Raw genomic sequence first — 27,128 nt, forward strand, 5'->3', positions numbered from 1 at the left:
ACTTTTGTGTGATTATTCAGTGCTTTCTGTTTCTATTTCGATTTAATTGCTGAATGAAGGATTAAAAAGGCTGCAGTGCAAAATTTTGCAAGTGGGTATTTTTGTCCCCACTTGATTAAAAAAACAAGATCCCAGAATAAATTGTATTGCTAATGAGCTTAACAGAATTCAACTATACAGGGCCATTCTACAGGAGAAATTGTCTGATAATTTCCCTTGGGATTTTTTCTGTGGTATTAACCAGTTTTTCTTTTGAAGAAATTAGTAGATATCATGGTGTGTTGCTCACTGATTCAGAAGATATGCTGGCGGTCCCAGCTCATTATCTATCTCTTAACTGAAATAGCTGTTTTATGTAAACCAAACAGTAACCAATTACTGCCACTTTATTAGTTCTTTGAACATTATGTCTAACAATAATTCAGCCTAGAACTGATTTGAGTGCAGCTGAATGTGCCAAAATGCTTGCATACCAGTCGGAAGGGAGACTAAACTGATGCCTGAGAACTTTTTACTTTGTTTTCCAAATTTAATTAGAATGTGTACTGACTTAATATACAGCACATACATCGGCGTGATAACTAGTGTACTGTGCACTATCATTACAGGGCCTGATTTTGAAAGGATGGATCGAACTAACCAGTGGGAGAGATGCATATGCTAAAAAGGCCATCAAATATTTTGATGAAGGAATCCAAGATGGAAATGATGTATTTGCTATGATGGGGAAAGTGAGTTTAAAATTGGGGGGGGGTGGGGGGAAGTATTGTAGAAATAAAAGGGGTGAAATGAGTCTCCAGTGGCAGCACAAAACAGGCAATGGAAAAGAAAATCGGCAGGATGTAAAATGGTCTGCCGATTTGATATTGCCTCTTTTGCGCTATCACTGAAGATCAATTTTACATCCAAATTGTTTAAGAAGAACTGTTAAACGAATAATTTGTTCAGTAAACATTGCCCATTATTTCTGATGGTAAACGGTTATCAATAGAAGGCAATGGAACAGTTGATTTGATTTCCTAGAGTTCTGCAAACAGTATCTGTTCTCCTACCCTGACCCAGGCCCTCCACACCTCTCTCCTTCCAATCACAACAAAGCAGAAAAATGTAATGTAAGATTCCTTTTAAAATGTCGTCTTCTTTCTCTTTTGTGTGCTCTTTTTCTGTCTCTCTCTCTCTTTCTAAATCACATTTTCTTTCTTGATTACCGCATCATATTCCCTTTGCATATACGTCTACATACTTTCTTTTGGTTGTAACACTCTTTCAAAGCATCTAGTTTCACTGCCATACACAGGAGTAGATTATCCTTCGACTTAAATTAATGAAGCAAAGTTGACCCTGCCCAATTTTCCTCTCTATTGATCCCAGGCAATGCTATATGTGCTAAAGATGATAATTACCCCATAGTGCCAATTGACAAAGTGGGAAGATGCAACAGTATTAGGTCATACATCAACCAAAATGCATTTTCTATTCTGGAACTGGATTGACTCCGTTGCAGCAGTTTCTTGTCTTCTAAATAACTAAGCTTTGATGCTACTTTTAAGCAATTTGGATTCAAAGTTGAAAGATTTTCTCTGCGCTAGGTGTAATGAAATCATAAACCTGTTCTTTATAAATGCATTTCCATCCTCACTACACCTAGTGCACAGAGAGAGTTTTAGCCAATATTATACCATAGGATTAGATGATTCCAGTCCAGTTGATTCTATCCTCCCAAAATTATAACACAATTAAGGTATGTAGATATTGTATTTGCTCAAGTTTCAGTTTTAGTTCCAGAATATTCTTTCTTCTTAATAATAGGCACAGTATCTTGAAATGCGTCAGAACTACTCAGGAGCTTTGGAAATGGTAAACCAGATAATAGTTCATTTTCCTGGCTTCCTGCCTGCTTTTGTGAAGAAGATAGAGCTCCAACTAGCCCTGCAGGATTGGGAACAGACAATTGAGACAGTACACAGGTAAAGAAGCCAGCTTAATATGAAAGCAAGCTTGTTGCATATTAACAGTGAGTGGATGATTAGGGCTGTTGCAATAGGGCAGAATGTAGTATTGGAGCTGCATATTACATAGCTTGTTTACAACAAAAAAGAAATCTCAGACTGCACTTATGTTGTAGCTGCTAGTCTCCGATCAGTATCTGTGGAGTGTGATCACAGGAGTTCTGTGCATGCACCCAGTGCAGATTTTTAAAGTTACAAGAATACTGCTAATTTCTAACATTAAAAACATGAAAATGTAGGTTTACATAGTGCCCAAAAAGACCAAAAGATGTGGATTCACACAGAGATAAAGTTCTAATCCTCCTGATTGAAGCTCAAATGGTGTGAAATTGCTTTCTGGAAAGGCAGCCATGAAGGGGGCAGTATAGCACCGTCTAACTTTTAATGTGCTCAGGATTTAGAATCAGATTGGGACCTGACTCCAGGCATATACAGCCATTATCAATGCACACCCAGAACTACTTTGCATGGGGAAAAAATTGGCAGTTTAACTGCATCCTTAATGAGTTAGTTCACGTTACTGCAGACTGTAATTGTTACTAAGGTAAGCAGAACCATGATAGAATTATGAAAGAAATCCATCAATATAGCAGTAGTATTTCAGTTTTAATTTCCAACTTTCAGTTCCAAGGAAACCTCCTGCTGATTACCCCTCCCCTCTCATTAATTGATGCATCAGTACTCCTCTATGTTGAATAATACTTGGAGGAAGCACTGAGGGAAGGAAGCAAGGGCACAGATTGTATTCTGGGAGGGATACTTCAATGTCTATCACTAAGAGTGGCTCGGTAGCACAACCAATATCTGAGTTGGCCAAACCCTGAAGGACATAGCTGCCAGACTGGGCCAGCATCAAGCGGTGAAGGGGCCAACATGAAGGAGTAACCTATTTGACCTTGTCCTCACTAATCTACCCATTGCCAGTATGTCTGTCCACAAAACAATTTGCAGCAGTGTAGGACAGATCTAGCAGTCTAAAACTGGGCATCCATGAAGCATTATAGGCCATAAGCAGCAAAATTGTATACCACCACAATCTGTAACCTCATGGCCAGCCCATCCTTCACTACAACACCAGGCTACCTGCACGCTAAATACAAAAAGCAACAGATAATGGACAGAGCTAAGCCACAATCAACAGATCAAAACTCTGTAACCTTGCCACATCCAGTCGAGATTGGTGTTCGACAACCAAGCAACTAGCAGGAGGAAGAAACTTTCTATCCGCAATTGTGGCAGAGCCCAACACACGAGTGTAAGAGACGAGTCTGAAATATTTTAAAACATCTTTGGCTCAAAAATGTCAAGAGGGCAATCTCACTCGGCCATCTCCCGAGGTCCTCACCATTATAAATATCAGTGTCCAGCCAATTCCGCTTACACCATGTGACATTAAGAAATGGCTGAGTGCATTTGGTCACAGCTTGGCCCTGACAACATCCTGGCTGTAGTACTGAAGACCTGTCCATTGGAACTAGCAGCTTCACGAGCCAAGCTATTCCAGTGTAGCTATGACACTGGCATCTGTGTGAAAATGCAAAAAATTGCCCAGAACCTGGCCAATTACTGTCCCATATATTCCAATAATCGGGAAAGTGATGGAAAATGTCACCAACAGTGCCATCAAGCAACACTTAATCCCTAATAACCTGCTCGCAGACACCAGAACCGTTCAACTGCAGACCTCGTCACAGCCTTGATTCAGACAGACACAAGATCTGAATGCCAGAGGAGAGGTTAGAGTAACTGCCTTCAATGTTAAGACAGCGTTCGATCGATGGCACCAAGGAACCCTAGCAAAACTGAAATCAATGTGAATCTAAGTTAAAAACCCTCCAGTGGTTGGCATCATACCTGAAACAAAGGAAAATGCTTATGGTTATTGGAGGCCAATCATTACAGCCTCAGTATATCTCTGCAGGATTTCCTGAAAGAAGTGTCCTCAACCCAACCATCTTTAGTTGCTTCATCAGTGACCTTCCCTGTATAATAGGATCAGGAGTGAGGTTGTTTACTGGTGATTCTACAGTGTTCATCTCCATCATACAGCATACTCCATAACCCAAGAACAAAAATTAAACAAAATTAATTGGAAAGCACACTATGGAAGTAGGAAATTTTATTGCCCTCCCATGTGCACTTTATTTTCAGTGATAAAAACAGATGTGCATGTCGTGAATATGATTACCTTACCATTTAAGTTCTTTCCAATGTATTTAACATTTTCACTGCTACAAGAAAATATAAATTGGCTTGTGGTAACCTAACATTATACATTTTGTGTTGTAGAGCATTAAACAATGTAATTCCTTAAATGCTAAAGCAAATTTCAAACATAAATCTCCGTAAGCAAAGTTTAGTACAATGAGTTTTTCAATAAATAGAATGCATTTAATCTATCTAGTACAATTTAGAGATTAATATTCCATTCATTTGATTATAATTTAGTAGTGTAATTTAAAATCTTTTCTAAAATCTATCACAGACTCTTGCAAAAGGACAGCCATAATTCTGAAGCACTAAGGATGCTGGCCCTCCATTCATTATGCAGAGAGGGAAATATTAAGGAGGTAAGAAAAAAGTTACAATAATGAAGCACCAGTTAATAAGTGTTCCATTATTTATGTTATCCCTGATCAGTAGTGTAACCTGGTAAGTTTTTCTTAAATCTCATTCAAGTGCATCACTTGTGGCAACATTCAAAGTCAGTGGTTTCAGATTTCTGCCTTCTTCAACAAATCTTTCATGAGATGTTAAGGTGTAAATAAAACCCATTCTGTGCCATATAAAATCATGTGCTAGTTAGTAATATTCTCTTACTGTATCAGAATCTAAATTTTCTGTGGCAATTTTTGAATGAAATGCATTTAACAAGATCATTTTCGGAACTCTTAATTGGGAGATGTAGTAGATGCTCTGTCATGAGTAAGAATTATGGGGTTATCCAACATGCATCTTCAACCCAAAATTAAAATTTTCAGCAGTTTCAAGGTAACTATCCATAATTGGTATTAAGGGTCTACGATAGGTCAGAATTTAAATGTGCTCTATTACCAATTTTTTGGTGTGTGAGGAGAGCAAAAGTAATTGATACACCATTTACCAAATCTATTCAAGTTTCACAACTAATAGTGCCGAAGTAAAGATTTGTCAAGTAGTACCATTCAAAGTCTGTGAACTGGAATTCATATTAGTTATTGACGTCTTTCCAGGCTGGCACGAGACTTGGTGATCTGATCAGTGTACTGGACCGTTTTGAACCCCACAATCCCGATCTTTTCTATAAAATGGCATTGGCTTTCAGTAGGATGGTAAGTTTGTTGATATTTTGAAATAAACATGTTTTTCCTGATAGCTTAGGCAATTTGACCCAGTGAGTAGCTGAGCTGTAAAAACCACAAAGGGTCCAAGTTGATCCTAGTCTGTGCTGCGCCAGCTAATCTCATCCTCTGGAGCCTTGGGTTAGAGAGTGGGATGTTGGGAAGGTTCTCACTCCTGACTGGTACCCAGCAAGTTCTCTTGGAAGTGTGTGTGTGTGAATATTGGGTGTGGAAAAGATCAGACTTTGCTATAATGCCCTTCATGGTTTGATAGCTTAATGACACTGTTGGCACCCAGATATGAATATTGCCCCCCCCCCCCACTTGGGGTAGGTACTAGGGGGCATCTGGCATTGGTGTAACCATATTCCAGCCTTGAGGAATTGGATTAAATTGGCAGGGGATGGGGGTAGGGGTAAAAAAAACATACGAGATTAGAATTTTCTTTTTTTTTTAAGAATGGAGCTGATATTTTATGGATTTTCAGGTTTGCACTTAAGTTTAGCACCAACTTATTCAGTCTAATCTTCACCCTTCATTAAGCTTGTGTGAAAGCTTGTGTTACTGATTTCTATTAGGTTACCAATAAAAGATATGCTCTGCATGAATGCTTATTAATGTAACATCATATTCCAAGACACTATTATTATATTATCTTTAGAAAAATGTTAACAGGTATGATGACAAGGTGAAGTTGTATGGTTAGATTTTTATCCATTAATGCTACTGTTTGAACAGTTCTAATTTTAAAGCTAACAGGACAAGAATCCTGAGAGCGAGGCCAAAGCAGCTGAAAGAAGGGAGCGCAATTAGAGAATGCAGGAGTGATACAAGGCTGGAGAAAGTTACAGGGATAGGGATGGGCTCGGGCTCTGGAATCTGGACTCGGGCTCTGGAATCTGGACTCGGGCTCGGGCTCTGGAATCTGGGCTCGGAACCTGGGCTCTGGAATCTGGGCTCGGGCTCTGGAATCTGGGCTCGGGCTCTGGACTCAGGTTCTGGAATCTGGGCTCTGGAATCTGGGCTCGGAACCTGGGCTCTGGAATCTGGGCTCGGGCTCTGGAATCTGGGCTCGGGCTCTGGACTCAGGTTCTGGAATCTGGACTCGGGCTCTGGAATCTGGGCTCGGGCTCTGGAATCTGGACTCGGGCTCTGGAATCTGGGCTCGGGCTCTGGAATCTGGGCTCGGGCTCTGGTTCTGGAATCTGGGCTCTGGAATCTGGGCTCGGGCTCTGGAATCTGGACTCGGGCTCTGGAATCTGGGCTCGGGCTCTGGAATCTGGGCTCGGGCTCGGGTTCTGGAATCTGGGCTCGGGCTCTGGAATCTGGGCTCGGGCTCTGGGCTCAGGTTCTGGAATCTGGGCTCGGGCTCTGGAATCTGGGCTCGGGCTCTGGAATCTGGGCTCGGGCTCTGGAATCTGGGCTCTGGAATCTGGACTCGGGCTCTGGAATCTGGGCTCGGAACCTGGGCTCTGGAATCTGGGCTCGGGCTCTGGGCTCAGGTTCTGGAATCTGGGCTCGGGCTCTGGAATCTGGGCTCGGGCTCTGGAATCTGGGCTCGGGCTCTGGAATCTGGACTCGGGCTCTGGAATCTGGACTCGGGCTCTGGAATCTGGGCTCGGAACCTGGGCTCGGGCTCTGGAATCTGGGCTCGGGCTCTGGACTCAGGTTCTGGAATCTGGACTCGGGATCTGGGCTCTGGAATCTGGGCTCTGGAATCTGGACTCGGGCTCTGGAATCTGGGCTCGGGCTCTGGAATCTGGGCTCGGGCTCTGGGCTCGGGTTCTGGAATCTGGGCTCTGGAATCTGGGCTCGGGCTCTGGAATCTGGACTCGGGCTCTGGAATCTGGACTCGGGCTCTGGAATCTGGGCTCGGGCTCTGGAATCTGGGCTCGGGCTCGGGTTCTGGAATCTGGGCTCGGGCTCTGGAATCTGGGCTCGGGCTCTGGAATCTGGGCTCGGGCTCTGGGCTCAGGTTCTGGAATCTGGGCTCGGGCTCTGGAATCTGGGCTCGGGCTCTGGAATCTGGGCTCGGGCTCTGGAATCTGGACTCGGGCTCTGGAATCTGGGCTCGGGCTCTGGAATCTGGGCTCGGGCTCTGGGCTCGGGTTCTGGAATCTGGGCTCTGGAATCTGGGCTCGGGCTCTGGAATCTGGACTCGGGCTCTGGAATCTGGACTCGGGCTCTGGAATCTGGGCTCGGGCTCTGGAATCTGGGCTCGGGCTCGGGTTCTGGAATCTGGGCTCGGGCTCTGGAATCTGGGCTCGGGCTCTGGAATCTGGGCTCGGGCTCTGGGCTCAGGTTCTGGAATCTGGGCTCGGGCTCTGGAATCTGGGCTCGGGCTCTGGAATCTGGGCTCGGGCTCTGGAATCTGGACTCGGGCTCTGGAATCTGGACTCGGGCTCTGGAATCTGGGCTCGGAACCTGGGCTCGGGCTCTGGAATCTGGGCTCGGGCTCTGGGCTCAGGTTCTGGAATCTGGGCTCGGGCTCTGGAATCTGGGCTCGGGCTCTGGAATCTGGGCTCTGGAATCTGGACTCGGGCTCTGGAATCTGGACTCGGGCTCTGGAATCTGGGCTCGGAACCTGGGCTCGGGCTCTGGAATCTGGGCTCGGGCTCTGGAATCTGGGCTCGGGCTCTGGACTCAGGTTCTGGAATCTGGACTCGGGCTCTGGAATCTGGGCTCTGGAGTCTGGGCTCGGGCTCTGGAATCTGGACTCGGGCTCTGGAATCTGGGCTCGGGCTCTGGAATCTGGGCTCGGGCTCTGGGCTCGGGTTCTGGAATCTGGGCTCGGGCTCTGGAATCTGGGCTTGGGCTCTGGAATCTGGGCTCGGGCTCTGGGCTCAGGTTCTGGAATCTGGGCTCGGGCTCTGGAATCTGGGCTCGGGCTCTGGAATCTGGACTCGGGCTCTGGAATCTGGGCTCGGGCTCTGGAATCTGGACTCGGGCTCTGGAATCTGGACTCGGGCTCTGGAATCTGGACTCGGGCTCTGGAATCTGGACTCGGGCTCTGGAATCTGGACTCGGGCTCTGGAATCTGGACTCGGGCTCTGGAATCTGGGCTCGGGCTCTGGAATCTGGGCTCGGGCTCTGGAATCTGGACTCGGGCTCTGGAATCTGGGCTCGGGCTCTGGATTCTGGACTCGGGCTCTGGAATCTGGACTCGGGCTCTGGAATCTGGGCTCGGAACCTGGGCTCGGGCTCTGGAATCTGGACTCGGGCTCTGGATTCTGGACTCGGGCTATGGAATCTGGACTCGGGCTCTGGAATCTGGACTCGGGCTCTGGAATCTGGACTCGGGCTCTGGAATCTGGGCTCTGGAATCTGGACTCGGGCTCTGGAATCTGGGCTCGGGCTCTGGAATCTGGGCTCGGGCTCGGGTTCTGGAATCTGGGCTCGGGCTCTGGAATCTGGGCTCGGGCTCTGGAATCTGGGCTCGGGCTCTGGGCTCAGGTTCTGGAATCTGGGCTCGGGCTCTGGAATCTGGGCTCGGGCTCTGGAATCTGGGCTCGGGCTCTGGAATCTGGGCTCTGGAATCTGGACTCGGGCTCTGGAATCTGGGCTCGGAACCTGGGCTCTGGAATCTGGGCTCGGGCTCTGGGCTCAGGTTCTGGAATCTGGGCTCGGGCTCTGGAATCTGGGCTCGGGCTCTGGAATCTGGGCTCGGGCTCTGGAATCTGGACTCGGGCTCTGGAATCTGGACTCGGGCTCTGGAATCTGGGCTCGGTACCTGGGCTCGGGCTCTGGAATCTGGGCTCGGGCTCTGGACTCAGGTTCTGGAATCTGGACTCGGGATCTGGGCTCTGGAATCTGGGCTCTGGAATCTGGACTCGGGCTCTGGAATCTGGGCTCGGGCTCTGGAATCTGGGCTCGGGCTCTGGGCTCGGGTTCTGGAATCTGGGCTCTGGAATCTGGGCTCGGGCTCTGGAATCTGGACTCGGGCTCTGGAATCTGGACTCGGGCTCTGGAATCTGGGCTCGGGCTCTGGAATCTGGGCTCGGGTTCTGGAATCTGGGCTCGGGCTCTGGAATCTGGGCTCGGGCTCTGGAATCTGGGCTCGGGCTCTGGGCTCAGGTTCTGGAATCTGGGCTCGGGCTCTGGAATCTGGGCTCGGGCTCTGGAATCTGGGCTCGGGCTCTGGAATCTGGACTCGGGCTCTGGAATCTGGACTCGGGCTCTGGAATCTGGGCTCGGAACCTGGGCTCGGGCTCTGGAATCTGGGCTCGGGCTCTGGGCTCAGGTTCTGGAATCTGGGCTCGGGCTCTGGAATCTGGGCTCGGGCTCTGGAATCTGGGCTCTGGAATCTGGACTCGGGCTCTGGAATCTGGACTCGGGCTCTGGAATCTGGGCTCGGAACCTGGGCTCGGGCTCTGGAATCTGGGCTCGGGCTCTGGAATCTGGGCTCGGGCTCTGGACTCAGGTTCTGGAATCTGGACTCGGGCTCTGGAATCTGGGCTCTGGAATCTGGGCTCGGGCTCTGGAATCTGGACTCGGGCTCTGGAATCTGGGCTCGGGCTCTGGAATCTGGGCTCGGGCTCTGGGCTCGGGTTCTGGAATCTGGGCTCGGGCTCTGGAATGTGGGCTTGGGCTCTGGAATCTGGGCTCGGGCTCTGGGCTCAGGTTCTGGAATCTGGGCTCGGGCTCTGGAATCTGGGCTCGGGCTCTGGAATCTGGACTCGGGCTCTGGAATCTGGGCTCGGGCTCTGGAATCTGGACTCGGGCTCTGGAATCTGGACTCGGGCTCTGGAATCTGGACTCGGGCTCTGGAATCTGGACTCGGGCTCTGGAATCTGGACTCGGGCTCTGGAATCTGGGCTCGGGATCTGGACTCGGGCTCTGGAATCTGGGCTCGGGCTCTGGAATCTGGACTCGGGCTCTGGAATCTGGACTCGGGCTCTGGATTCTGGACTCGGGCTCTGGAATCTGGACTCGGGCTCTGGAATCTGGGCTCGGAACCTGGGCTCGGGCTCTGGAATCTGGACTCGGGCTCTGGATTCTGGACTCGGGCTATGGAATCTGGACTCGGGCTCTGGAATCTGGACTCGGGCTCTGGAATCTGGACTCGGGCTCTGGAATCTGGGCTCTGGAATCTGGACTCGGGCTCTGGAATCTGGGCTCGGGCTCTGGAATCTGGGCTCGGGCTCGGGTTCTGGAATCTGGGCTCGGGCTCTGGAATCTGGGCTCGGGCTCTGGAATCTGGGCTCGGGCTCTGGGCTCAGGTTCTGGAATCTGGGCTCGGGCTCTGGAATCTGGGCTCGGGCTCTGGAATCTGGGCTCGGGCTCTGGAATCTGGGCTCTGGAATCTGGACTCGGGCTCTGGAATCTGGGCTCGGAACCTGGGCTCTGGAATCTGGGCTCGGGCTCTGGGCTCAGGTTCTGGAATCTGGGCTCGGGCTCTGGAATCTGGGCTCGGGCTCTGGAATCTGGGCTCGGGCTCTGGAATCTGGACTCGGGCTCTGGAATCTGGGCTCGGTACCTGGGCTCGGGCTCTGGAATCTGGGCTCGGGCTCTGGACTCAGGTTCTGGGCTCTGGAATCTGGGCTCTGGAATCTGGACTCGGGCTCTGGAATCTGGGCTCGGGCTCTGGAATCTGGGCTCGGGCTCTGGGCTCGGGTTCTGGAATCTGGGCTCTGGAATCTGGGCTCGGGCTCTGGAATCTGGACTCGGGCTCTGGAATCTGGACTCGGGCTCTGGAATCTGGGCTCGGGCTCTGGAATCTGGGCTCGGGTTCTAGAATCTGGGCTCGGGCTCTGGAATCTGGGCTCGGGCTCTGGAATCTGGGCTCGGGCTCTGGGCTCAGGTTCTGGAATCTGGGCTCGGGCTCTGGAATCTGGGCTCGGGCTCTGGAATCTGGGCTCGGGCTCTGGAATCTGGGCTCGGGCTCTGGAATCTGGACTCGGGCTCTGGAATCTGGACTCGGGCTCTGGAATCTGGGCTCGGAACCTGGGCTCGGGCTCTGGAATCTGGGCTCGGGCTCTGGGCTCAGGTTCTGGAATCTGGGCTCGGGCTCTGGAATCTGGGCTCGGGCTCTGGAATCTGGGCTCTGGAATCTGGACTCGGGCTCTGGAATCTGGACTCGGGCTCTGGAATCTGGGCTCGGAACCTGGGCTCGGGCTCTGGAATCTGGGCTCGGGCTCTGGAATCTGGACTCGGGCTCTGGAATCTGGGCTCGGGCTCTGGAATCTGGGCTCGGGCTCTGGGCTCGGGTTCTGGAATCTGGGCTCGGGCTCTGGAATCTGGGCTTGGGCTCTGGAATCTGGGCTCGGGCTCTGGGCTCAGGTTCTGGAATCTGGGCTCGGGCTCTGGAATCTGGGCTCGGGCTCTGGAATCTGGACTCGGGCTCTGGAATCTGGGCTCGGGCTCTGGAATCTGGACTCGGGCTCTGGAATCTGGACTCGGGATCTGGACTCGGGCTCTGGAATCTGGACTCGGGCTCTGGAATCTGGACTCGGGCTCTGGAATCTGGGCTCGGGCTCTGGAATCTGGGCTCGGGCTCTGGAATCTGGACTCGGGCTCTGGAATCTGGGCTCGGGCTCTGGAATCTGGACTCGGGCTCTGGAATCTGGACTCGGGCTCTGGATTCTGGACTCGGGCTCTGGAATCTGGACTCGGGCTCTGGAATCTGGGCTCGGAACCTGGGCTCGGGCTCTGGAATCTGGACTCGGGCTCTGGATTCTGGACTCGGGCTATGGAATCTGGACTCGGGCTCTGGAATCTGGACTCGGGCTCTGGAATCTGGACTCGGGCTCTGGAATCTGGGCTCGGGCTCTGGAATCTGGACTCGGGCTCTGGAATCTGGGCTCGGGCTCTGGAATCTGGACTCGGGCTCTGGAATCTGGACCTGGAATCTGGACTCGGAATCTGGGCTCGGGCTCTGGAATCTGGACTCGGGCTCTGGAATCTGGACTCGGGCTCTGGAATCTGGACTCGGGCTCTGGAATCTGGGCTCTGGAATCTGGACTCGGGCTCTGGAACCTGGACTCGGGCTCTGGAATCTGGACTCGGGCTCTGGAATCTGGGCTTGGGCTCTGGAATCTGGGCTCGGGCTATGGAAGGATTCGAAGATGAGGATGAATAATTTCAATTTCATGAGATAGGGCACAGGAAGCTAGTGTAAGTCAGCAAGGCCAGAGGTGATTAGTAGGGACTTCGTAAGACAGGATAATGGGTAGTTTCGTTTTGGACAAGTTGGAGGTTATTGTGGTGTAGGGAGGGGGGACACTGAAATAATCGCATCTGGAGGTGACAGAAGTTTAGCTGTGGTTTTCAGTGGCAGCAGGACTGAAATGGGGCAAGCAATGTTATTCAACTAGAATTGGGAAATCCTCGTAATAGTTGGGATGTGGGGATTAAAGCTCAGTTTAGGGTTGAACAGGAACCAATTTTTGGCAAGGTCTGGCCAGTCTGAGTGAGGGGTCGGGGAAGGAATCGGTGGCGTGGGAGCCAAAAACTATGCTTTTGGACTTCCCAATGTTCAGTTGGAGAAAATGTGGTTCATCCATGGTTTGATGTCAGATAGACAGTCTGACAGCATGGAGGTTTTCGTTTGGCCTAGATGGCTGGTGAAGAACTGGGTGTCATCAGCATATATGTGTCAACTGATTGTTACCTATCCGATTAACCTTGGGTCCATTCTTTGTTATCTACTGTACTGGTAAAAACATTGGCCCAGAAATTCCTCGGAGCAACAATGCTGTCAATTATGTTGGGATCGCACCAGCTGGTGACCTCCGCTGCTGACCCTGCTAGAGTATGCGGAGTCAATGGGAAGTCATTTGAATGCGGGTGCCCATGCCATTACTGCAGCATTGCCTGTAACCACATGCCCTGGGCGGATGCAAAATTCTGCCTTGATGTCCAGGCCAGGACCCTGGCCTCCAAAGACATGCTGACCTTCTGCTAAACCAAGACCATGGGATCTCCCAGAGTAGGGAGTTTCTGCCTCCTGTAAAGCCCCATGGGAACTTCCAGCGCAAGCTGGATTCTAGTGTTGATTGGTCTTGGCTTATTTTGCACTCCCACCAGAATTATGGTGGTGGCGGGCGTGCGCCAGAAGGGCCGAGGAAGTTCAGCCCCTTTGTGTTTAATTTTGTTTATATGGCTGCCAAAGTAATATAGAAGTTTACCATAGAAAGTAAGAAACTTAAATACCTGAAGAATTTGAATTACAATTTGCTCATTCGTACAACTGATCACTCATGTATGTTAACATAGTGTGGACGGAACCAGATTATCCTTCAGCAGACCTACACCTTGGTTGAAAGAGCATTCGGCATGTCTTCACGTAATGCAGAGATTGCAAATGAACTTGGCTATCAGATGGTATTACAAGGGAAAGTAAAAGAAGCTGTAAGATGGTACAAAACTGCAATGTCACTGGATGAAACTAGTGTCCCTGCATTAACTGGTATGACTACTTTTATTTGTATCCTTTGAGGAAATCCTTTTTCTATTGCCTGTGTGAGGTCCAGTGATTGTTAGTAGCCTTGGTTTGGGGAATGAGAAGGCAGGTATTGTTGGCTCCTCTGATGTAATGATAGCTTTACAGCTTGTTCCTCTAAGGCCCGAGAGGAAATTTCAAAGTCCATGCCTTCCCAGCATTGGGCTAACCATTTTGCATGCTACTCCCTATCTTGGGTCCTGGCCCAAGTTTTCTAACTTTCCTGCCAATAGTTTGCAATGAGATTTTTTAAAACTGCCTTAGTTTGTTTTAACTTGGTTTGCTATCCACCAGAGACCTACTGACGAACTCCACTGCCGCTACCCAAACAACACCATTACTAGCTCTGCTTCCCTGATTGAATCGTTGCTCACTTACTACTACAGGTAGACTACCCTTTATCCGAACTTCCGAAAACCGAAACCCTCTAAAAACCGAAGGTTTTTTCGTTCAGCGTAAGTCGTGCGCACGACCCCGACCCCCACCGCCGACCCCCCACCCTTTCGGATAAGGGATAGTGTATCCTTTATCCGCACTTCCGAAAACCGAAACCCTCTAAAAACCGAAGGTTTTTTCGTTCAGCGTAAGTCGTGCGCACGACCCCGACCCCCGCCGACCCCCCCCCCCGCCCCCCGCCGACCCCCACCCCCGACAAATTTCCCAGTCTTATAAAATACCTTCTGAAATCCGAAATTTTCCGAAAACCGAAACACGGCTGGTCCCGAGGTTTTCGGATAAAGGATAGTCTACCTGTATAGCCTTTCATCTCAGTATATTAGCCCATGCCCCATCTCACTGATGGCTGTGCAATTGCCAAATTCAAAATTGATTCGCTAAAGAAACATCATAACTACTACCACAAACAAAGCAGGAAGGGAGCAGACCTGAGCAGGTTAAAGGTCCAATTCTCAACATCACCTAGGCAAACTCTCCCTACCAGCCAAACATACAGATCCTGAACTCTGCCTGCCTGCAAGCCAAGTTCCAGACTGACTTCAACTTTCACATGGCCCTGACTTCTTAGGTCACCATGGGACCCCTCCACCCCCCCCCCCCAAACTAGCCAAGCCCAAGACTTTCTTCAACCATCGCTAGTCTTCGGCCCTTCTCCATCAGCTATCAGGACCTGGGTCACTTTTTTCTTTGACTGTCGCCAGGCCTTAGACTTTTTTTCTATTTTCATCCACTTCTAGCTCCCTAACCACTTCAATCACCTACAAGTTCTGTACTCTTTGATCTGGTAGCAAGCCCTGTACATTGTTTGCCACGCTGGTGAACTATCCTGCCACTTTCCATGTCGATCTCATGTACATTTTGTGCTGCCTAGATTCCAAGCTCCCTCCCCCTTTCCTGTCAATCTCCTTCCAATCCTGCTCTTCCTCATACCCACACCACCGAGAAGTTTGTAGCTGATTACCCAAAATTCTTTGGCCAATATATATATAATTATATGGAAAGCACTTTTTTATGAATGGAAAATTGATTTTGAGTGTCTTTTGTAATTCAAGGTATTATAAGATGCCAACTAATTGAGAGACAGCTAGAAGATGCAGAGCAACAATTGGAATTTCTCAATGAAATTCAACAATCTATTGGAAAATCTGGGGTAATTACATTTTTGTTGTTGTTCCTGTTAATTTGAATTGTAGTTAATGTCTTAAATATAACCAACCTTTTTTACATGCCTATATTCCTGCTATCCAGCATGTGGCCTTTTTGGTGCACACCTCCGCATCAAACTACCTATAACACCTCATGCCCAAGCAGCATGGTAACCTTCCAAGACTAATTACCATCAATCTCCAAGCCAACCAATTGTTCATCTTCATTATAAACCATTTTTATGTAAATATTATGGCTTGAAAACTGGAACACATTAGGGCCTAGAAATTCGGTGGGGTTAGCGCCCAGTTAGAGGCGTTAGAGGGCCTTGCGCCGGAATTATAGCCGTGATCGAAATTGCGTTGGGCCCTACCATCGGCGTTAGCCGGTAGCGCTGCGCCGGCACCGATGACGTCATCGGTGTGCGCAGCGTCCCGGTTGCCGTGGTAACGCTGCCGGACGCCCAAATTCAGTTGCGGCCGCCTCGCCCGTGGCAGCCGCAACCAACGATTGTTCAACGGGATGTTGCAGCACGTAGCGGCGGCCGGCCGCTTTCCCGGCAGCCGCCTGCCCGCACCTCCCTCCCCGGACTCCTCCACCACCCCCCTGCGGCACTGATGTGTGTGGCCCGCGAGCCCGGCACTTCTCCGAGGTGCCGGGCTCATTTGTCGGGCGAATCGACCGGTCAGCGGTCGGCTGCAGGCAGCTCCTCCTTAACAGAAGGAGGAGGCCTGCAGTACCCCAGCCTGCCGCACCGCATCGGGTGCCGCAGCGGGGGATTAGCGCCGCAAACCTGCATTCAGCGCCCATAACGAGGCGCTGAAACCCTCCATTAGCGCCCGCAGCCGTCTGGGCGCGGGGCAGCTGAATTTTTGGCAGGCGCAGCGGCAATTATCGCGGGCGCAAAATTTCGGGCGCAAAAGCCCTGGCGGAGGCAAACCTAATTTCTAGGCCTAGATGTTTAACCCTGTGAGGATTACAGTAACATTTCAATTGCATCTATATAAAGTGCAAATATTTAATTGTTAATACCAGATATAAATGTATGATTAAATGCTTATTTTTTTTCCTTTTTAGAACATGTAACTCCTTTATTGCAAGGGGGTTGGAGTCTAAGAGTAAGGAAGTCTTGCTGCAATTGTATAGGGCTTTGGTGAGACCACACCTGGAGTACTGTGATCTCCTTACCAAAGGAAGGATATACTTGCCATAGATGGGGAGCGTCGAAGGTTCCTTAAATTGGTTCTGGGATAAGAGGGTTGTCCTATGAAGAGAGATTGAGTAAAATGGGCCTATATTCTCTGGAGTTTAGAAGAATGAGAGGTGATGCCATTGAAATGTATAACATTCTTAGAGGGCTTGACAGGGTAGATACTGAGAGGCTGTTTTCCCCTGGCTGGAGAGTCAGGAACTAGGGGCTGGATTTTGTCGTTGGGGCGGGACTGCTGGTTTTCGGGTTTCAGTCCTGCCCCCAACGACGTCTGGCCAACCCACGCTATTTTCCCTTGATTGACCTTGTTAAGCCCACCCTGCGGGTTTAGCCGGCCAATTAAGGGAAAGCCGGTGACCGAGGACGTCAGCGTATGACGTTTCATCTGTCGAAGATTTTTTGACAGATGAATTGTCAGCATTTGACAGCTTTGAGAAGCTGTCAAACACTGACAATCTCTGTTCTAAGGTGAGCCCTTGCACTGAAGGCTCACCAAAACCCATCTCCTTGGCAAAAAGCAGATGGCTGCTGCATCTGAGAATGCAGCAGCCATTCTGTCATCTCTGCCGTTGAGATGAGGCACCTCAGGATCCCCAAGGGTTGAAGCCTGCAGGAAGAAGCAAAGTTAAGTAAACTTTTTCTAACACTTTACACTCACCTCTCATACTTACCTCTCCACACTTGCACCCATCACTCACCTCTACAGCGGACTTTTCGACCCTTCTCACCCCCACAGACCCACTGTTCACCTCGTTGACCCTGGCGAGGTTCGCAGCCGTCGGGAAGCCCGCACTTGCAGGGGTAAAATGGGGATAGGCCTCAAAACTGCCTGTTAACTACCTGTTACCAGGCAGTTAATTGGCTCTAATCCCCTTCCCACCTTGAGGAGACGGGTCCCTGCACGAGTCGGGGACCCGCCTCCCGGGAAGATGGTACAGAGGCGGGTTGGGAGTGGGGTCGGTACCTGCTCCCAGTTTCTCCCATTTTCACAATAGTCCCGCCTCCATACCCACCTCCCCAGGGCTAGGAAAATTCTCCCCTAGGAGTCATAACCTCAGGGTAAGGAGTTGGCCATTTAGGACTGAGATGAAGTGTAATTTCTTCACTCAGAAGGTTGTGAATCTTTGGAATTCTCTACCCTAGAGGGCTGTGGATGCTCAGTCGTTGAGTATGTTCAAGATTGAAATCGATAAATTTTTGGACATTAAGGGAATCAAAGGATATGGGGATAGGGCAGAAAAGTGGAGTTGAGGTAGAAGATCAGCCATGATTTTACGGATCAGGCTCGAAGGGCTGTATGGCCTACTCCTGCTCCTATTTCTTATTGATAATGGTTTTTGTAGCTATATCCCAGGATGTGCGCCAACAATTTTTCATTAATTAGCAAATTTGCGTTGCTGCTCAGAGGCAGGATTGCGAGTTAGAACAGTGAAAGTTGATGCACAAGTGGGGTAGGGATGGAAAAGCAAGAGGTACAGATTAGTTTAGACTACAGTAGATGAATATTCCAGGAGAAAAAGTGGTGTGAAAATGAAAAAATAATTTTTTACGTTCTCATTCTAATAAAAAAAGTGAAAAATAAAATCACTTGAATTTAGCCTTTAGCATGCAGTGGACGAGTATACTCATCTGGGCATGGTTGGGTTGTATAGGCCACCAACAAGGAAACCTCCTGCTGATCACCGCCTACCGGCCTCCCTCAGCTAATGAATCAGTACTCCTCCGTGTTGAACACCACCTGGAAAAGGCACTGAGGGTAGCAAGGGCACATAATGTACTCTGTGTGGGGGACTTCAATGTCCATCACCAAGAGTGGCTCTGTGTTGACCGAGCTGGAAGTGTCCAGAAGGACATAGCTGCCAGACTGGGCCTGCGGCAGGTGGTGAGAGAGCCAACAAGAGGAAAAACCTACTTGACCTCGTCCTCACCAATCTACCTGTCACATATGCACCTGTCCATGACAGTATTGGTAGCAGTGACCACCGCACAGTCCTTGTGGAGACTAAGACCCGTCTTCACACTGAGGACACCCTCCATTGTGTTGTGTGGCACTACCACCGTGCTAAATGGGATAGATTCAGAACAGATCCAGCAGCTCAAAACTGGGCCATCAGCAGCAGCAGAATTGTACTCCACCACATTCTGTAACCTCATGGCCTGGCATATCCCTAACTCTACCATTACCATCAAGCCAGGGGACCAACCCTGGTTCAATGAGGAGTGCAGAAGAGCATGCCAGGAGCAGCACCAGGTGTACCTAAAAATGAGAAGCTGCACCACAGGACTACATGCATGCTAAAAAGCAGAAGCAGCATGCTACAGACAGGGCTAAGTGATCCCACAAATCATCGGATCAGATCAAAGCTCTGCATTCCTGCCACATCCAGTCATGAATGGTGGTGGACCATTAAACAACTAACGGGAGGAGGAGGCTCCATGAATATCCCCATCCTCAATGATAATGGAGCCCAGCACGTGAGTGCAAAAGACAAGGCTGAAGCGTTTACAACCATCTTCAGCCAGAAGTGCCGAGTGGATGATCCATATCGGCCTACTCCTGAGGTCCCCACCATCACAGAAGCCAGTCTTCAGCCAATTTGATTCACTCCACGTGATATCAAGAAACGGCTGTGCGCACAGAATACAGCAAAGGCTATGGGCCCCAACAACATCCCAGCATTCGTGCTGAAGAATTGTGCTCAAGAACTAACCGGGCCTCTAGCCAAGCTGTTCCAGTACAGCTACAACACTGGCATCAATCCGACAATGTGGAAAACTGCCCAGGTATGCCCTGTCCACAAAAAGCAGGACAAACCTAACCCGGCCAATTACCGCCCCATCAGTCTACTCTCAATCATCAGCTAAGTGATGGAAGGTGTCTTCGACAGTGCTATCAAGCAGCACTTACTCACCAATAACCTGCTCACTGATGCCCAGTTTGGGTTCCGCCAAGACCACTCGGCTCCCGATCTCATTACAGCCTTGGTCCAACCATGGACAAAGGAGCTGAATTCGAGAGATGAGGTGAGAGTGACTGCCCTTGACATCAAGGCAGTATTTGGCAAGAATGTGGCATCAAGGAGCCCTAGTAAAACTGAAGTCAATGAGAATCGGGGGGGGGGGGGCGGGGGTGGGAAACGCTCCACTGGCTGGAGTCATACCTAGCACAAAGGAAGATGGTTGTGGTGATTGAAGGTCAATCATCACAGCCCCAGGACATCGTTGCAGGAGTTCCTCAGGGCAGTGTCCTAGGCCCAACCATCTTCAGCTGCTTCATCAATGATCTTCCCTCCAACTTAAGGTCAGAAATGGGGATGTTCGCTGATGACTGCACAGTGTTCAGCGCCATTCACAACTCCTCAGATAATGAAGCAGTCCATGCCCGTATGCAACAAGACCTGGACGATGTTCAGGCTTGGGCTGATAAGTGGCAGGTAACATTAGCGCCACAGAAGTGCCAGGCAACGACTATCTCCAACAAGCAAGAGTCTAACCACCTCCCCTTGACATTCAACGGCATTACCATCGCCAAATCCCCCACCATCAACATCCTGGGGGTCACCATTGACCAGAAACTTAACTGGACCAGCCACATAAATACTCAAAAAGCTCGACATGATCCAGCACAAAGCAGCCCGTTTGATTGGCACCCCATCCACCACCTTAAACATTCACTCCCTCCACCACCGGTGTACCGTGGCTGCAGTGTGTACCATCTACAAGATGTACTGCAGCAACTTGCCAAGGCTTCTTCAGCAGCACTGCCCAAACCCGCGACCTCTTCCACCTAGAAGGACAAGGGCAGCAGACGCATGGGAACACCACCACCTCCAAGTTCCCCTCCAAGTCACACACCATACTGACTTAGAAGTATATCGCCGATCCTTCATCGTCACTGGGTCAAAATCTTGGAACTCACTCCCTAACAGCACTGTGGGAGTACCTTCACCACATGGACTGCAGCGGTTCAAGAAGGTGGTTCACCACCACCTTCTCAAGGGCAACTAGGGATGGGCAATAAATACTGGCCTTGCCAGTGACGTCCAGATCCCATAAGTGAATTTTAAAAAATGCTATAAACAGAGCTAAGCTATCCCACAACCAACGGATCAGATGAAAGCTCTGCAGTCCTGCCGCATCCAACTAATGGGAGGAGGAGGCTTGCCGAATATCCCCATCCTCAATGATGGCGGAGCCCAGCACGCGAGTGCAAAAGACAAGGCTGAAGCATTTGCAACCACTTTCAGCCAGAAGTGCCGAGTGGATGATCCATATCGGCCTCCTCCTGAGGTCCCCACCATCACAGAAGCCAGTCTTCAGCCAATTCGATTCACACCACGTGATATCAAGAAACGGCTGACCACACTGGATACAGCAAAGGCTATGCACCCCGACAACGTCCCGGCTGAAGACTTGCACTCCAGAACTAGCCGTGCCTCTAGCCAAGCTGTTCCAGTACAGCTACAACACTGCCATCTACCCGACAAAGTGGAAACTGTCCAGGGATGTCCTGTCCACAAAATGCAGGACAAATCTAATCCGGCCAATTACCGTCCCATCAGTCTACTCGCAATCATCAGCAAAGTAATGGAAGTTGTCATCAAAGTGCTATCAAGCGGCTCTTACCAATAACCTGCTCACTGATGTCCAGTTTGGGTTTCACCAGGACCACTTGGCTCCAGACCTCATTACAGCCTTGGTCCAAACATGGACCAAAGAGCTGAATTCCAGAGGTGAGGTGAGAGTGACTGCTCTTGACATCAAGGCAGCACTTGGCAAGAGTGTGGCATCAAGGAGCCCTAGTAAAACTGAAATCAATGGGAATCAGGGGGAAAACTCTCCATTGGCTGGAGTGTTACCTAGCACAAAGGAAGATGGTTGTGGTTGTTGGAGGTCAATCATCTCAGCCCCAGGACATCGCTGCAGGAGTTCTTCAGGGCAGTGTCCTAGGCCCAACCATCTTCAGCTGCTTCATCAATGACCTTCCCTCCAAAATAAGGTCCGAGGTGGGGATGTTCACTGAATTGCACAGTGCTCAGTTCCATTCGCAACTCTTCAGATAATGAAGCAGTCCATGCCCGCATGCAGCATGTCCTGGACGACATTCAGGCTTGGGCTGATAAGTGGCAAGTAACATTCACCCCACAGAAGTGCCAGGCAATGATGATCTCCAACAAGCGAGAGTCTTAACCACCGCCCCTTGACATTCAATGGCATTTCCATTGCCAAATCCCCCACCATCAACATCCTGGGGGTCACCATTGACAAGAAACTTAACTGGACCAGCCACATAAATACTGTGGCTACAAGAGCAGGTCAGAGGCTGGGTATTCTGCAGCAAGTGTCTCACCTCCTGACTCCCCAAAGCCTTTCCACCATCTACAAGGCACAAGTCAGGAGTGTGATGGAATATTCTCCACTTGCCTGGATGAGTGCAGCTCCAACAACACTGGAAGCTCGACACCATCCAGGACAAAGCAGCCTGCTTGATTGGAACCCCATCCACCACCTTAAACATTCACACTCTCCACCACCGGCGCACCGTGGCTGCAGTGTGTATCATCTACAAGGTGCACTGCAGCAACTCGCCAAGGCTTCTTCGATAGCACCGCCCAAACCCGCGACCTCTACCACCTGGAAGGACAAGGGCAGCAGGCGCATGGGAACACCATCACCTGCAAGTTCCCCTCTCAGTTACACATCATCCTGACTTGGAAATATATCACCGTTCCTTCATTGTCGCTGGGCCAAAATTCTGTAACTCCTTCCCTAACAGCACTATGGGAGTAGCTTCACCACACAGACTGCAGCGGTTCAAGAAGGCGGCTCACCACCACCTTCTCGAGGGCAATTAGGGATGGGCAATAAATGCTGGCCTTGCCAGCGACGCCCACATCCCAGAAACGAATTTTTTTAAAAAGCTCATTTAGCAAATTTATATGACGTGACCAGATCAATTTTAAAGTCTATTGTTTTTGTTTTGAAGCTAAGAGTTCTTCAGTCGATCATGTTTTTGTAAGTTGCTTCCACCTCCATAACAGAAAGGACACTAACCTTCACAAAACATAGCGGGGAAGTCGGACTGAAAGGTGCAGTGCGCAGTCAGACCTGAGTCACCCTGGGTTGGCAGCAGTATACACACACACACACACACACACACACACACACACACACACACACACATTAAAATCCATGAATTCAAGATTAGTGCACTTTGAGTGATAGACGTTGCAGCTCTGTAGATCACAGGAAATCTGAACTGCTGATTTAACTGTAAATGTGGACATGCAGCCAGTTGGCCAGCCAAGAGCTATATCGGCCTGGTCCAATTGCCTTTGCTCGGTCAGGGTGGTTGAATTCCCACAACTTGCCAGCTGGTGTCCTCTTTATCTGTGTGTGCAGTTAAATCAGTGGATTCAAATCTCTTGTGCTCCAGAGAACCATGGTGATTGATGGCACAAATCCCTGAAATTTGAATGTTGATTTAACTGCAAACACAGACAAAAATTAATTAGCCGACAAGTTTCAGCCATGAACCTGCCCCAGTTGCCTTTGCTTAAGTCAGAGTATCTCAATAAAGAAACTGCAATTTTTTATTTTAAACAGGTTCCAAACAATACAGTTCTGTATGCAGCTGGTAGCTAAAGCAAGTAATTTAACATCCGAATACAAATCTGAAAATTTCTATATTCGCTGATGACCACAATTTTGCTGGAAAAATTGCATTCATATAGCACCTTTTAATGTGGTAAAACATCCAATGGCACTTCGTAGTGATGAGCAAGTGTTTGGAGAGGTGACCAAGAGATTGGTTTTATGGAGGCTTTTGAACTTGGGGAATGAGGTTGTATGTTGGAGGAATTGATGGCGACAGCTTAGATTGGGACCAAGGTCGCTGAAGGCCCTGCATCAAAAGTGGACTCGGAACAATTGGGGTATATGAAGGAGGTCAGAGTAGCAGTGTCTTGGAGGCAGTGAAAATGCCCATTTTTGTGTACCTATAGTGTGGCTGGAATAATTTTTAAAAACTTTAGTCTCGTATTTCACCAGCATGTGTTGAAATGAAGAGCGCAAGTAATTGTGGAAAGTCATTCACATTTTGACATTTAATTTTGAAGAGTTGATTGTAAAACAGGCAGCAGTGAAGCAAATTACAAACTCTGCCTCCAAAACAACAACACAGAACCTATCCAATTGGCAATCGCTTCAAGGTTGTTCAAAATTTACACTAAGAAAAGAAAGAACTTGCATTTGAATAGCGCTTTATCATACCTTTTCAAAAGTCCTAAAGCATTTTACATGCAGTGAATTGTTTTGAAGTGAATCACTGTTATGTTAATGATATTATGCTAAATAAAAGTTTAAAATGCAGTACTACTAATGGATAGCCAGCTACTTGGATTTTTAGAGAACCAATAAAATATGCTATACTTTAAACTTCCAAACAACTGTGCATCAGCCTTGCTACTCAACTAAATTGCATTGAACACTTACTTAAAAATGCTGATGGGTTTAGGTTGGCTTCATGCTAATCTGACATAAAAGCTACTCTACAGAATCAATAAGATACTACAATTTGTGAAAGTGGTTCCCTCTTAAATTCTTTAAAGTCCAACTTCAGTGATGTTATTAAGCTAATTTCAGATATCTTAATAGATTGAAAAGCGTCGTCCTAATGTAAAATATAATTCAGTTGGTCAATTCAGTGTTCATTAACTCCACTGGGTACTGAAGGAAATACTCTCTTTTGAGAAATAATGACAATGCAAACAATTATTGGATATAACACAAACATAGCTACTGCAATGTCCTCTTGTTACTCAAATAAAAATGGCATATTCTAAACTTGGCTATTTTTACTGAGTTAATGAGATGATACTGCAGCCAAAAATGTTCATTTAGATTATTATATAAAAAATGAAAACACTTGTTGAAAGATGTTGACAGAAAGATGTACTTCAATATGTATATTTTCCAATTATTTCTGTTACAACTGCAATGCATATCTTTGGCTGCATTTGCAGTCTGATGACTCAGTTCTCCATGTTTGCAGTTAGATCAACAGATTTAAATTTCCTGCAGTCCAGGGAGCTGTGGAGACTGTGGTCCCTGGGGTATGGGGAATTTGAACCACTGAATCCACTGGTTTAACTGCAAACACTGATAGCAAGGTGCCGTACAACAATGAGCCCATCTTGACCGAAACAAAAGCAATCGCCTCAGATTTGAGGACCATTGCAACCCCAGTATTAAGATGAGGGGGGACAGATGGTTCCTCTGCACCTTCTAAATCAGTGCCAAAGACATTGGATCGTGTTATTCAGAAACAAGAAACAAGTCATGGTTTAAAAGTTATTTTTTTAAATTAAAACCATTGGGTGTGAATAGGTTGATTTTTTAAATTAGGTAAATTAAAATCATAGAGAGAAAGTAGGAAAGAGAAAATTAGGGATAAAAGGAAACAAAGGGCAAGCAGAAGTAAAGTGCTTTTTTTAAATTATAAGTTGTACTTTTTATTCTTTTTAATTATATTAATAATAGTACTAAAATGAAGATACCCATGATATTTGTATCAGTGTTACCATGAGATCTGAAAATTTAAGAATTAATAAACCCAAGAAGACTGGAATTTTCTTGGACTGCCAGCAGTAATGAGGGATGAAATTTTCTTTATGAAGGTGATCAACAAAAAAGTTGGTCAAAAATTGGGTGCTAGTTGTAGTAACAATATCTTGCAGCTTTGTTTTACATTTAACTACCTAAGTCATTCTTTAATTGTATTCATTGTGGACCACTCCTGTGTTGGCAGTAGACCTGAGGGACAATTCTGCAGTCTGTTTCCCAGCATTTGCTTGTCGCAGTTCAATGTGGAGCATGCAGCACAGCTGCCATGATAATGATGTCATCCCTTGTAATTTGGAGACGGTGTGGGATTGATCCTTTGACAAATGGAAACATGTATATCTTTGCCTGTAGATTCTGGTAAGGGTGCAGCCTGGCCTCCCCTTGTTGGTCCTCCTTTTCCTTGATAAAACTACAGGGGGATTCCTATGGAGAAATCCGTTGTTACACTATTGCAGCTGTTGGAGGAAAAAAGGCTGCTCAACAATAATTGATACACAGGAACTCTTCAAATGAACTTTAATTTACTGCTCAGTACCGTGCAACCTTGGATGCCCATTTTATGTGGACGGTTAGAGGACTCCATGTTAGGCATACACGAAGGTTGAGAAATTGCGTGCTGTCTAAATTACGGCATCATATTCAAATTAAGCTGGCTATTTTAGGCAGGAGCGTCCTTCACCCATAAAATCCCCCACTGAAAATGCGTGTGATGTGCAAAATGGGTACAAATCTTGCATGCTGGATCTCCACCCATTTTTCCAATCAGTAATATCCATTTTGCATCTGAAGATCAGGCATTATTGATCAGAAAATCACATATTAAAAAGGAAAGGTTATCCAAGTAGAAAAAGAAAATTAAATCACTTTTTAAATATTTTTTTGCAGGAACTGTCTTTCTTGCGTGCAGTTTTGGCAGTGAAGAAGCACAAGGGACAGGATGAAGTAATTAATTTGTTAAATGATGCTGTTGACACTCATTTCTCCTCCTTGCAAGGCCTGCCTCTAGGAGTTCACTACTATGAAAAATTAAATCCTGACTTCTTGTTAGAAATTATTCGTGAATATCTTGCCTTTTGTCCTACACAGGTAAAAGTTCAATATTAAATTAATATTTACAGAAATATACTTGGAAACATAAACACCTGTTTTGTAGGTCTGCGAACACCGAAAAGGAGAAAAATTGCCTGTCTAGAGTTTTGTTTACTGGTCCTACTTTGTAACTTTAAGAATGATTAAATACTTAATGCAATATGTTTTTACTAGTGGAAGTAGTAGTTACTTAAGCTTGTTTTTGAAATAAGTACTTTTAATTGTTTAAAGTTGCCAAGAAACTAATGAAAAGGTTATTTACAATGAATTGTGGCTGTTGGAAACTGTTGTGATGACTTTAAATTGTAGTCCAACAAATTGAGATGCTGTCTCTTGTGACAGGCAACTCTACTAATGTTTTATTCAGATTAGAAATGAAAGGACTTCAACAAATGGAGTCAGAAAAAGGTAAAAGCCACCAAACTTTTGATTTTTTTTTTTTTTTTTTTTAAAGAGTTACATGTATCTCCATGTGAAAGGTAAATGTAGAACATTGGAGCCAAATACATTTTTATCTGTCACATATATTGTGTGCCCATAAAATTAAGAAGTATAAAAAAAACTTCTAGGGAGAACTTACTGGCCATTCAGGCAATATGTTTTTTTAATGAAGTAATTACTTCTATGCTATGATATTGAAATAGAAACATGAATGTAAAGTTCCTATTGTATGTATCCTAGAATAGAAGCTTTCAAAGTCAGCCTTACTATTATTTTATAGAGATTTCTGAGCGGCTTTTCCATCAACCCTAGAAGTTCGATATTTTATCTTTTTCTTTTATTTAAGCCACAAATCAGAACAAATAATGGTAAAATACAAAATATAAACATAA

The 27,128-nt window shown here is 47.6% G+C and overlaps 1 protein-coding gene across 6 annotated transcripts in view; it reads left to right on the forward strand.

The window, feature by feature from the left end:
* The window catches only part of ttc21b (tetratricopeptide repeat domain 21B), a 128,558-nt gene that overhangs the window by 18,248 nt on the left and 83,182 nt on the right, over window positions 1–27,128 (forward strand). For 5 of the 6 annotated variants that reach the window (XM_085986451.1, XM_085986447.1, XM_085986446.1 and 2 more), the window contains 7 exons: window positions 609–731; window positions 1,810–1,967; window positions 4,495–4,579; window positions 5,222–5,320; window positions 13,544–13,736; window positions 15,278–15,375; window positions 26,092–26,292. In XM_085986451.1, coding sequence (XP_085842577.1) covers window positions 609–731; window positions 1,810–1,967; window positions 4,495–4,579; window positions 5,222–5,320; window positions 13,544–13,736; window positions 15,278–15,375; window positions 26,092–26,292 — 957 coding nt within the window. The remainder of the gene's footprint in view (window positions 1–608; window positions 732–1,809; window positions 1,968–4,494; window positions 4,580–5,221; window positions 5,321–13,543; window positions 13,737–15,277; window positions 15,376–26,091; window positions 26,293–27,128) is intronic. The other variant, XM_085986449.1, reaches the window with a different exon arrangement.

This window comes from Somniosus microcephalus, chromosome 4 (genome assembly GCF_052327205.1).
Source record: "Somniosus microcephalus isolate GS21.2 chromosome 4, FLI_Smic_1.0, whole genome shotgun sequence".
Lineage (NCBI taxonomy): Eukaryota > Metazoa > Chordata > Chondrichthyes > Squaliformes > Somniosidae > Somniosus > Somniosus microcephalus.